The sequence below is a fragment of the Theobroma cacao genome, chromosome 4, assembly GCF_000208745.1.
Source record: "Theobroma cacao cultivar B97-61/B2 chromosome 4, Criollo_cocoa_genome_V2, whole genome shotgun sequence".
In the NCBI taxonomy this organism is placed as follows: domain Eukaryota; kingdom Viridiplantae; phylum Streptophyta; class Magnoliopsida; order Malvales; family Malvaceae; genus Theobroma; species Theobroma cacao.
In genome coordinates, this window is record NC_030853.1 from 24,888,966 (window position 1) to 24,902,569 (window position 13,604).

At 32.2% G+C, this 13,604-nt stretch overlaps 1 protein-coding gene and 1 long non-coding RNA gene across 2 annotated transcripts; one reads left to right on the forward strand and one right to left on the reverse strand.

Moving 5' to 3' along the window:
• Nucleotides 864-6,496, reverse strand: LOC18602509 (transcription factor bHLH128). The gene is made up of 6 exons (XM_018119728.1): nt 6,079-6,496; nt 3,736-4,058; nt 3,333-3,464; nt 2,329-2,394; nt 2,079-2,147; nt 864-1,304 (listed from the first exon to the last, which is right to left on the reverse strand). The coding sequence occupies exons 1-6, from the start codon at nt 6,410-6,412 to the stop codon at nt 1,251-1,253; spliced, it is 978 nt and encodes a 325-aa protein (XP_017975217.1). The 5' UTR covers nt 6,413-6,496; the 3' UTR covers nt 864-1,250.
• LOC18602510 lies at nt 10,454-11,643 on the forward strand. Its single transcript, XR_001927362.1, has 2 exons — nt 10,454-11,089; nt 11,476-11,643. It is a non-coding gene; the product is annotated as an uncharacterized LOC18602510 (long non-coding RNA).

Below are 13,604 nucleotides of genomic sequence, written 5' to 3' on the forward strand. Positions count from 1 at the left end.
AATTATTTTTATTATTAATTACTAACTATAACTATTGTTACTTACACATGACTTCATTACTTTATATAAGAAAATTATCCTACATCTATTGCCTTATATTAAAATTAATAAATTAACAAATTGATCTAATTACTAAATGAACATATAAATAATTTTATAAAATTAAAAACTCTCAACCTATCTATAAAATAATACTAATTGTTTATTTGCAAATTCTTTTTGAAAATTTTTTAATAAGGATAAGGAGAAAAAGGAGAAGCATAATCATTACGATGTTAACAGTGATGTTTGACTATAACCGTTGAGAGTAATTTTAATGAGTTTGCATGGGTTTATACGTTTGCTGGTTACTTTGGACATGGGTCAAGGAATGCTTTTCTACTAGTATATGATTTAACACATGGAGTAAAGCAGCAACTAGATTTCCAGCCAAATCTATTTGTCCTGCTCTCACTGTTACTTTCGTTTTGAGACCATGAATTATGATCAAATTCAGAGTGGTTTATCTACTGAGAGGAAGAGAGGGGTATTTGAAGGGGGACCAGCTGATGAGAAGGTCTCATTTTAGTAACAAGAAACGAATTGGCAAGACTCGCCGGGTCCAATTCTAGTGGGGACTGATCAGGAGTCGGGAGAGTTCTTCAATTTCATGAGACCTCCCCAGGTTGGATCATGGACAAATGTCAGAGACTGAAGCTTTTTTTATAGTTGGCATGAGTGATTTGAGAATGGAAGATTCTATTCTACCCACCTCTAGCTACAAGTGGACCACTGTAGAAATCACTATGTTAAAAATCACAGAGAAGAAGCAATTTGGAAACAATAGTTACATATCAATAATCAACAATTTCCTACCCCAAAAGGAACAAAAAAATCAATCATATAACATTGACATTGTATAAAGTTATAGCATGAATAAATACACGAAACATCAACTGACTTCTTCATGCCCATCTAAGATACAAAAGCCGACACATATGTTACAGGAGAGACAGTGAATCTACCAGAAAAGGGAAACTGAAACTACCTTCTGCATTTAACAATTCCCTTTTGTCCTTTTCCAACTCAACCTCTTCGTAACTAGGGAACAATGTCACTCCATTATATACAGTTTCGAGTTCTATACCTCTGCTTTGCATTATTATGTCAAACTACGACAACAAAATTAGTCTTGGCTCCACTAAGCACCCACGTTGAACAAAATTTGGAAATCAGACCAGTGCTGGCTCATTACGCCTGATTAGGGGATATCATGAGCCTTGTTTGCATCCGCATGTACAAGTTTCGAGTTCTTTGTGAAGTTTCTGCAAGAGAGGAAGTAGATAAATCAACCAAAAAGACTACAAGAAAGGAAGGGTTGCCAAAATGCTGGACTTCTAAGCCATTTATAACAAATTTAAAAGATTATCAGAAAGATACAAAAGGGTATTCATGTTTAACATTTTTTACACAATGATATAAACAGAAGACGAGTCCATAAATAAGATCAGAGCCAGACCAAGTCGCTTGTGACAATGAATAAGATCAGAGCTCTCTCTTATACTACATAAAGGGCACTTGTCCAAGTCGACTACGTTAGGCTCTCTGGTCTGGATCACCCTAATTCTAAAGTAGTTAAGTGATTAATATTCCCCATTGTAAATTTAATTTCTATACTCCAGCTTGTAGGTAAATATGTTAATGATAGCAAAAGAATCATGATCCTTATAGGAGGGCCTGATGAAAGTGCTTGGTAATGGAACATGCCTAATGTTTGAGCGTCTCCAAGGAAAACCTGAATTCCAATTCACAGAATTTATTTACTTTAAATACAATACAGAATAACAGTAAGAAAGTTAATCAATTAAATGTACTCTATGATGCGCTATATGCATCAGGATTACACTTCAGTCCTATAACATTGTGCACATGCATGCATGGGTACACACACACACACACACAGTCATCAGATAGATTTCATATTGTGGCCTATCGTACAAGCACCTATCATGTTCAGAATCATAGCAATCCAATTTGAGCGTCTTCATAGAAACAAATAATATAATCTGTTTGTAACTCAGCATGACAAATTTACGAACCTGAACTTCATTTTGAAGGCCTTTAATATGCTCCACAGCCAAGTCCAGCATGTCTGCGTAGCTCGTTTGCTGCAAGAAGATTTTAAAGATACATTATACTCATTGAAAACAACAATATACATTGTAAATGGATTCCTTTTACAATAATTTGGATAACGAAAGTCCAGAATCCTTGTTAAGGTATTGAATGATTTGGAGCAACCTAAATATAGACTCAAGACCTGAGGTCCAGTATTGAAAATGTGATTACCTTATCCATGTTAGGAACAAGCTCTTGTAATTTCTTCAGCTTCCCACTTATTCTAGTTCTTCTCTCCTGTACGTATATAACAAGTTTAATGATGCTCGGTATGATTGACCATTCTTTAGGGGAATAAAACATGTATATCATATGCTCATGTATCTTAATAACCAACTGTAAGTTTATAGAGTATTATGCATGTACCTTCTTCAAGACAAAAATATGAGCAAGTGGCAGTAAGAATTATCAATTAATCAAACCATCATTTCAATGATCCAAGGGCACAATGAGATGTTCTATTACACAAGCTGTCCTTTGTACCTATAGAATAAATAACTAGAAGCGCAGATCATATTCTTGCACTCATTAGCTGCTGTCTTATGCTCGGGCACCTATGACCTACTCCACAAAGGAGCAGAAATTACCTGCTTGTGCAGGTATGAGGGCTTTAATGCTCCAGTCCAGTGGATGCATTGCTTGCTTTCTTTCTTTCTTGGATATCATTTTACTTCCAACTTTGACATTGCTGCCATCAATCCTCAAGACCACAATAATACTTTTCATGTGCACATCACATAAAATTCCAAGCCAGAAGGCAAGAAAAGAGAAAAAAAAAAGGAGGGGCAATTAATATCTAATTGTGGTTCTTCCATATAGAATCATGCCTAACAATGTCAAAAGTTTCATTTTGAGAAGCAATGCTAAAGACGAATTAACAATGAGATTTATGGATGCAACAAGAGCATGGCAAACAGCAATATAACTTTAGTGTCATACTAACTATTGTTAATAGCCCTTACAAATGTTCTACATGTGCAAGGTATATAAGAAAGAAGTTGAACTTTCTGAGGCAGAATGTAAAGTTTGATAGAACTGGTCACTTGAAAAGACTAAAGGTTGGTCTTATGAATCTTCAGTAACATCTGCAGATTTTTCTATGAATAGGCAATTTGAATTCTAAGCAGTAATAGCAATCTATAACTAGTAATTCTATCTCTTGAATTTTTACTTACTCTTTCAGCAATGCTTCGAGGGTGAGTGGCACAGCCACGCTTGGCTCGGATTTTGCAGGGCACAGAATCTTCAGGAATATGTAGCAGCTTTTCCACCGTGGCCATTTCAAGTGTTGTTTGGGGCAGGCTAAACTGAAATAAAGATTGAATGGAAGTATGTAAGGCCAATAGTGTGAAGTTAAGGACATTACAGTAAAGCACATCGTTATGCATCATGGTGATGACAAACTAATCAATGGCCTCAAAATTTTACTCTTACTTGACAAACAACCACATAGAGCATGAGGATGAGAAATAATGAACTCCAAAAAATTCATTTTCATATAAGATATAGGAACAAGTACCATAAGTTATTCTTCCTTGATTCCAATATCATTTAAGAAGGGGAGAGCAATCTATGTACCTGAGTTTCCAAGGCATTTAGACAGTTATAAATATCACCATCAATATTTTTAGCCCTCTTGCTTGGTGGGGCAGAAAACACAATGGAATTGGTATTATCCCATGAATCCATTCCAAAGCCAGCAGCAGCAAATGAATGTGCAGCATTTTGGTGGTTACTGCTAGTGCTAACACCATCAACAAGATTCTCACTTACTTCAGAGATCTGAGAAAGAGAATCTTGTCTAGTGAAGCTCAATTGAGACTTCAACCTTGACACTCTATGGCCACCATTAGCACCACCTTGAGAGCTATAATTTCTGGTGCCCCTTGTAACAGAAAAACCTGCAATGAATCAAAACACATTTTATAATGAATCAAATGCATTGCAAAATTAGGTAATGTAATATTCAACCGTGTTTGTGTTAGACCAACTCAACTTGGTCATTCACTAAGAAAAGTAATTTAGGTAGTTTTTGGAAAGATGAAATGTATAATTTTTTTGGGAATTCATTTAATTCCCATAACTTGTATTTGTTTAGAATCTAGACTCTAGCAAACTGTAACATTTAAATATGATAATGCATAAACAAATTTTTGTTGTAAATTTAATCCTCAAATGAAATGAATGCAATTTCAATTGTTATAAGATACAATATTATTATTTTTTGGTACTGGTTCTACCCAGTCATTCCACATGTTTACCATATCTAGTGATTCCACATAGTAATCTACGGTAAGACATGCATTAAAACATAAGATCATTAAAATATACACAGGCAGCTAAATCTTTAAACTCCAGAAGCATGTTTTCATAAGTGACCTATGTTCATGTAAGTAATTACCCGTAACTTATTAATTTTCTTAATTGTAGTTAATGAATATATATAAACATGTTTGTGAAATTAAAATGTTAAAATTTTTCCAAAATATAAGAGTTAAAAAGTATGAACAAGGCAACCCTCAGGTCCCTCTTATACCACTGGTTTTGTGTTAGATTGGACAAAAGAGCTCATCCATCTTACTTTATTCCAACTTGTCCAACTTGCACATTATATTAAATGTTCACCCCATAAAGCATATAAACTTTTATACATCTATATCAATATTGATAAAGTAAAATAATAGCATAATGTTGGGTTCCTTAGAAATCGGTGGGGTCATGTGAGGCACGTGACAGATACCCTGTAAGACCTCATCTGCCAGCAAAATACGTGGTGGGTTGCGTGGATTAGCTATCTATAACTTTGTCTACCATTAATTTTATTCTTTTATTATTTTTTTTTCTCTTTCGGTATCTACCCTTTGTATTCTTTTAAGTAGCACCAAACATATATATTTTTATTCTTTTAAAATCATAAATTTCGTTACTAAAATGATACAAATCATGATTTTTTTAAATTAATAAAAAGGGGTAACTACAGAACCCCATATTAAGATGCACTTTTTCACTTCAAATGTCATTGTCTTTTGCCACATTTAGCTTTTTCCATACAATCTAAAGATGTGCCAACATAAAGTCCACATTTTATGAGAATAAAAGTAGATTTCTAAAGGGTAATTCTAAGAACAAGTAGGACATTTATAATTATGCAATATAATTAACAGGTACTTTGAGACTTGAGAGACTAGTTTAATAAAAAAAAAAAAAGACTGGAAATAACCCAACTTTTCTTCAATCAAGCACTAAAATATTTAATCATCAATTAAAAATAGATAGTAAAATATGGCACTTTAACATTTAAATGTCATTCTTCTACATAAAAAAATATAGTATTGCCAAAAAAACAAAACAAGAAAAAAAAAAGGTCAAAGACTTTAAATTCTATAACATATTATTTCATTATTTATGACATATACATATAATAATACATATAAAACAAGACACGAAAATTAAATACTCAACCAAATAAAACTACTACTATTAACACCTGAAAATTGAAAATAACTACAAAACAAAATTGAAGAGTAAATAAGTCAGATATAATAGAAGACACCAAAATCAATTAAACCAATCTATTATTTACAGATGAGATTCATTATCAGCCTATAGTGGAAGCTACATAGAATTTCCCCGGGTCATCATCCTACCGGATTATGCAGTATAGGGTTATTTTTGTAATTAAATTGAATAGAGTGTGACATTTTTGTCCATGGAAAATTTCGGTCAACGCCTATCTTAGTACTACAACACCATAAACAGCCAATGCCGGTGAGTTATTCAGGCAAAGATGAAAGCCACCAATCCAAGGGAAGAAAGTTTAAAAGGCGAAATTACCCCTTAGTGGATAATGACAAATAAAATTGAATAAGGACAAAACGGTAACTCTAACGTTAAGAAAAAGAGAAAAAAAAAAAGCATTACCGTTTTCGGTTGTGACGTGACTAAGGAAACCAGCAGGAGAGCTACGTTGTCTGAGCAAAGAGGAAGAATTTGTTCCAGGGTAAGATCCATGAGGAGGAGCAGCAGCAGCAGCTTTGGGCTCCTGTGGATCGTTGGATGAGCTGACTTTGCAAGTTGACTCTGATGTTAAAGACGATGAGTCAGCTGTGAAGTAGTGGCCGACATGGTTAGGATCAGCTCCGATGACGGCATCGACGGTGGTGGTTAGAAGGGAACCCGGAGCTGAGCCGTAGCGGGTTAGCCCGGTGTGGCCCATGGGTTTTTGAGACGAAGACGATGAAGATGATGGATACATGGCTCTAGCTCAGAAAGGAAGAAAAGAGGAGAGGAAAAAGAAAGAAAGGATAGGAAAAAAATAAGCTGAAAAGAGAAAAAAAAATTGAAAGGCTTGTTCAAAAGCTCGCAGGGAGTAAGGAAAGGAGGAATGCCTTGATGGGGAAATGTCTTATGAGGTTTTGCTTCCATCACGCATGGGTGATTTTTGTTACGTCACCACTCAAACTTCAATTAATGATTTTTATTATTATATTTTTTTTGCCTTGTTTTTTTATCTGAGTTGGCAATGTTCACGTGTTTTCCTCATACTCTTTATTTTAATTTTTAATTCACTCACCAGCAGATTTACCTAACTTTTGGTTTCTTTCTTTTTCTTTTTCGTTCATTAATATATTGAATCAGTTAAATTTTAAAATTATTTTTTTATTTGACTTTCGAAAAATTTTTAAAAAAATGATTTTAATGTATTTAGTATTAAATGTTTATATTTTTATAAATTTGATGTTCCACAAATTTTAATGTCCAAATATATAAGAAAATCATGAAAAATAATTTTAAATATTTAAAAAATAAAATGAACATACTTATGCTACATTCCTAAAAAATATAAATAAAGAGAATTAAACTAAAAGAATATATTAGTTCACGAGATTCAACCTATTATTTACTGTGTATGCTTTTTTTATTACTAATTGCACTATAGCACTTAATTTATATTATAATTCTATTAATTGCAAGTATATGTATAGTTAATTAATTTAATAATTTCAGATGTGGGAATTGTATTATAATCGGATTAATTTAGCATGATTTCAAACTTAGGTAACATAATCAGTCACGTGCTTCTTTTGTTTCTTTTTCTTGTCATATTATTTATTGATAAATTAACATTTAACATAGTATGACACAAAACTTTCTTTTATTTCTGTCATTTTAGTGTTCACTTAAATTGGTATATTTAAACTTTCAAGTTAAAAGTAACAGTCAATATTACTAAATCTATGGTCGATATATGTTCATTAACATTGTATTTGATAAAAAGGAAAGAACATGGAGGAAATTGAAAAACATACAGAAGGCACAAGGAAATTTACATTTCACAAGAACCAATCAAAGAAAAATGTAATCATAAAATTATTTAAAAATGATTAATTTTACTTTAATAAGCCTTTTTTTTTTACAATTATGTTATATTGGATATCCTACCGATGTTGTTGGTATTTATTTGGTGTGATAGTTAATGGTTTTTTTTTTATATAATTAAAGGAAAGGACATTGGAACTATGCTCTTTAAATTTGAAGATCATGTGCCAACTAATAAACCAAATGTTCGGGTGTGATGCGGTAGTTGATGTTGATGACTTTTTATTTTTTATTTTGAATTGCTTTAATCTAACTTTGGTGCTATTAGTTCGAGTGTAATTTAAATTTGATCATGGTGTTAAGTGATTTTTCTTATTCTGTTTTGTTTTGTAAAGTATTCAAACAATATCTAATTTTGAGATATTAGTAAACTTATTTTCGATTTGTCTAATTTTGACATAAATATGATTTTGTATCAATTTTTTAATATATAATAAAATGAATCTATTTTATTTCATTTTAAGAGTTGATGTGATAGTACCAACGTGTTAGATGAAACAAGAAGGGTGCTTCCAAGTAAGTTAATGAAAATGTGATAATAACTCGTGTCATGGAAACAAAACTTTACACAAATCTCTATTATTGATACGATTTGCTTCGTGATTCAATTCATTAAGTTGTCTCTATTGTTTATCTATGAATAATTAAAGATCAATTTGTAAGGTTGATCTACTTTGGGAATTTCTATGTCTATAGTTAAATTTGATGCCCTACTACCTTAATCCAAATCTTGACTTGAACTTTTCGTCATTAGGTAAGAGATTTTTTTTAATTTATTTTGTACAATGATTTTCTCTCAACGGACTTGTAATTTAAATAATTAAATATAAAACTTTGGACTATATGTAACTTAAATAATTAAATACAAAATTTTGAACAAAAATCGAGGAATCAAATCGACAATTTTTTTTATTTTTTTGTATTTCATCGTGAATATTATGTATGTTTTGAAATGAAATTATAATTATTATTAAAAAAATATAATCCTGTTACACTCACTTTTTTTAACTAACTTTCTCTTAAAAATAATCAAATGGTGCTTCCACTCCAAATTCATGAATTAATAATGGAAAAAAACCTTTGCAAATCCTTTCATTAAATTTGTTTAAAAATCATCAATTTCTTTTACCAACTCAGCTACAATATCCACCAATACTCAAACCGTGAGTAAAAAAAAAATCATCGACATATTAATTTCATTGCAAAATTACAATAACCATCTCATTCCATTTGTAGGTAAGTTCATAATTCAGAGTGAAATTGGCAACATTTTACAAGCCCTTTTTTATTATTTCAATTAAGTCGTTTGAGAAATCAAGAAATTCTTTTTCTTTATATTTCATTGCAAAACTCTTTTGTTTTTGAGCTATTTTTTCGTTGGACAATTAAAATTGCAAGTCTAATTAAAACACAAACTTTTTTATTAAAAAAAATATAAAAAACTTTAAATTGAATTTTATTTCATTAATTTGTGAAAAAAAAATAGTCTTTCCTTTATTTATTTTTACTTCATAAGTATAAAAAAATATACACAATTATAAGAACAAACAAAATATTTTTTTCTTGTACCATAAATATTATTTTTTAAAATTAAAAAAAATTCAAATAATATTTTTTAAATAAAAAAAATCATATATCATCTGATAACTCAAATATTTGAATGCTACACTATATATAGAATTATTAAAGGAAAAACTTTGTTTCCGAACCAAGAAGTCAAGCAAAAAAAAGATGGGACCATATTTGGGTCATACATTGAATTTGAACCTCACCAACCTTGTTGAGGAAAGTTCAGTTAACCTAGCATTGTTATTTGTTTGATCAACACGTACACATATCCATTTTATTAATAGCAAGTGGACTACTACTTTTTGCTGTTGGCCGTGGCTGACAAGTGACAGATTAGGCCGTGCCTTACTCACGACAAAACCATATAGAGCCATATTATTTGTTACCATAAATAATATATTGTATGTGTTTGGAAAAACGAAGGTGGCTACGTCACAGACCAATCAAATTCAAGTGCATGTGCCATTTATGCGAAAAAGAAGCCAATTATTTTTCTCAACTTTTAACCCAATCAATACTTCACACGAAATTTGGTACTTTCCTGTTATGAACGGTGGGTTTCTTTCTTTCAAAGCGTCCACTGCCATCCAAAGAGTTCTCCACCAATGAAAACCCTGGCCTTAACTCAGTCCAGTGGGAGCTATCAAACCAGTTTTTCAGTTCTTTTTTTTTTTTGTATTAGGGAAATAAAAAGATATTTAATTAATTTATTTTTTTCCATATATGTATGACAGAGTTACAGAGAGGGTTCAAATCATATACCTAACCTTTTTTTTTTAAAGATACCTAACCTTTTTTTTACGGACAATATAATTAGTAAAAAAAACCATATTAATTAATATAAAATTAAATCAAACTCACATGATCAATGCAACTTGAATTTAAAATTTTACATTTGGTATAAATTTTTTGGGTACTATTTTTATCAGTAGGATTGTTTGAAAAATTAACCTTTATATAAAAATACTTTTTTAGAGTTCTCCCAATTCTTTATCATTTTAGGATTTTTTTGACAAATTTATCATTACAAATTTTCATGAAATTTCTATCGCTAACAAATTTCCAAACAATTATTTTTTATTCTTTTATCTTATATTTACCACCACCCATTAATCAATATATTTTATTTTAATTAAAAAATAACAAAAAAATTAAACAAAAAGCATTATATTTCACAAATAAAAAACACTTTTTTTAATTGAATTTTGAGTTTTGAACTTGAATCAACTTATGTGACTAAATAAAAAGGAAATTGGCCCAACCAAGTCCATCAACAGCCTACTCCCATCTCCTGCCCTTTTTCCTTTTCTATTTTCTTAACTGAAAACGATGTCGTTTGGTTAAGTTTTTCCCCCTTGTTACCCTCACAAATGCCGCCAACCCTAACCTCATTTTCTCTCCTTCATTTCCCTCACTGTAGCCTCGTCTCTCTCATTCCTGACTCTTCACCGCCGGCGCTAGTACTGTTCTCGATGTCGGTGGTTCTTTGTTGCTTCCTCCCTTTATTCTTTTCTTTTTCTCTTTTCACTTTCATTGTTGTTTTCGTGTGCTGCCGTTGCCGGTAGCGCTAGTTTTGCCGTTGGTGGTGGTTTTGTTCCCTCCTCTTTTCTTTTGCCAAAATTCTTTTCCTAAAACCGGTCAAAGACAACCAGAACCGGTTTAGCTGAAACCTTGAACAGGTTCAAAATTTTAGGGTTTAGCTTAGCCGAAACCTTAAAACCGGTCCAAAATTGGTTTAGCCGAAACCCTAAAAGCCAGTTTTCATTGGGAACCCTCTAACCGATCCGGAACCCAAAATCTGTTTTAAAACCCTTTCTCCCTTCCTCGGTCCCCGGCTCCGTCGCCTTAGTCAGCCTAGGCCTTTCCGACGGCAGCGGCTCCCTCTTCCCTTTTCTTTCTGCTGCCAATTTCCATCCTTTCTAAAAAAAACCTAGCCACCGTCCTTCATTTCAGGGTGCAAGGTCTCTTTCGCTCTTAAAACAGTGTAAATGCCTCGAAATTTATCATGTTCATATCTCACCCACCTCTCTCTCTCAAAAAAAAAAGTCATTTTCTCTCTTTAATATTCCATTAAATCAGGTAATTTTAATTCAATAATTCTCATTTAATATATTCTTTATGAATTCATCATGTTTCTTTCTTCTGCAATAATTGATCTGAAAAATATATAGTTTTTTTTCTGAATTGAATCTGGAATTGATTTATTTTGTATTTAATTCTTTCAAATTTAGTTTTAATGGGTGGTGATCATCGGTGATTGTAAAGCAATTAGATTAGATAGAGTAGGTGTTAGTGGTGCTAGATTTTTTTATGTAGCTTCACATTTTTGGATTATTATTGGAGCTAAAGACTTTTTTTTTTTTTCTGGAGTGGCTTTTCACTTTGCGAATGGCTTTCACTTTGCTTCCTTGCGAAGATCGTATGAATGGTTTGGAGTCAATGCAAAAGACTTGAATATATATCCCTGTTAAGTGACATTCGAGGTCCTTAGTAGTGACTGGTGAGCGCTGACCCAAGTTGTCGTTTGCCAGATTCCAGGTAGTTCACTGCTCCTAATGTCCCAAGGAGAGGAGCAGCAAGTGAAGTGCTGATGCTCTGGCTAGGATGGGCAACTCTCTGCCTTACTTCTCTTCCGCTTTTGCTTTTGTTCTGTTTATATAATCCATTTCCTTTTTGCCTACAGAAAAAAGAAAAGCAGAAGCTTGCTGGTTAGCTCCAGAAAGCAGGACCAAAGCTAAATCCAACAAGGCCTTTGAAATTGAAAGGAGAAGGGTCTTTTCTTTCACTCTAATTTTTTTTTCTTTTATGGCACGTTTGGTACGGGAATAGCTATGCTATTGCCCCTCTATTCCCGGTCATTTCCCTATTCTTTCGTTTGGTACTAAATTGAAATACTGAATAGTAATTTCGCAGGAATAAAAATTCTGTCAAATAGGTTAAAAGTCAGTAATAGCTATTCCCTTTCTCCTTCCCAGTAATAGCTATTCCATGGCTCATGGAATAGCTTTCAAATATATAATGACCAAAATAACCCTTATAACTTAAAAATATTACAACCCTATACCTATAAATATTTTTTTTCTCTCATTTTCCCTTTTCTTTCTCTCTCTTCTCCCTCTCTCATTCTCTCTCTAACTGGAACTCAACACCGGCGACGACGGCGGCAACGACGGCAGCAACCGAATATGATCGAAAAACGTCGATCTAGTCCTTTCCGACAATATTGAATCGAGATCCAGCCAGATCTGGCACTCAACGGCCAGATCTCGTCGCGGGAAGCACCGGATCTGCTGCTTCCCGACCAGATTCCACGGTTGGATCTGGCACTCCACGGCCAGATCCAGCCGTGGGGAAGCGTCGATCTGGCACCATAGTGGCTAGATCCGGCCAGATGGTGCGCCAGATCGGCGTTTTGTTATATCGGTTGCCTTTCCGACGATCGGCTCATGAAAAAAAAAAGGCAAAAATAGAATAAAAAAGAATAAATTATTTGTAAAATTTAAAATATTAATATTTTATATATAATTCAAACATTATTAATATTAATATGATTAAAATATTAAATATTAATATTTTAAATTATTAATGTTTTATTTATTAAATTATTAATATATTTAATTTTTAATGAGTATAAATAAAAATTATTAATATTTTAATCAAAGTAATATTAAATTATACATAAAATATTATTAATTAAATTATATTAAAATATTGATATTTAAATTATTAATATTTTAATTAATTATAAATTATTAATATTTAAAAAATAAAAAAAATAATTATATATAATAAAGGGTATTTTTGTTTTTTTATTTTCTATTCCTTTCTTATTCCAAAGCTATTGTTACCAATCAAACACTGTAATAAGTCATAATAATTATTCTTATTCTATTTCATTCATCATACCAAATTACATAATACTTATTTTATTTTATTCTCACCTCATTCTATTCCCACGTAATAACTATTCTATTCTATTCCTATCTATTTCGCGAACCAAACGTGCTGTTAATGTATTAAGAAGTTTAACCCTTAATAAGATCACAATAAGCCCAATTGTTGAGGTGGATCACTTACAAATGACTTGTGGGATTCATTGTGGGCCCAAAATAATGAAAAAGTAAGGCAGCTGATATGGTTTAGGTGGACAGAAACTAGTCTCCCACCTAGCCCTAAGGCCATATTACGGGTTCATGAATCAAGGAACAATCTCTCTAACGCTTTCAATCTTCAACTTAAAAAATTATCATGGTTTTGGAGTTTGATTTTACCGTGTGTAATAGTAATAGCTGTAGACACCTAAATAAAAATTTTAATTAAATTAAATAAATAAAATAAAATAAATAAAAAAATAATAATAATAAAAAAATGGGGATGGCTGGGCGTACATCCCATCTCCCACCCACTACGCGTGATGGGGGTTCTGGCCACCAACTCCAGGGGGTGCCAAAACCCCCTCGTCGGGTTGTCCAAATTTTTGGACAACCCGGCTCTTTAAA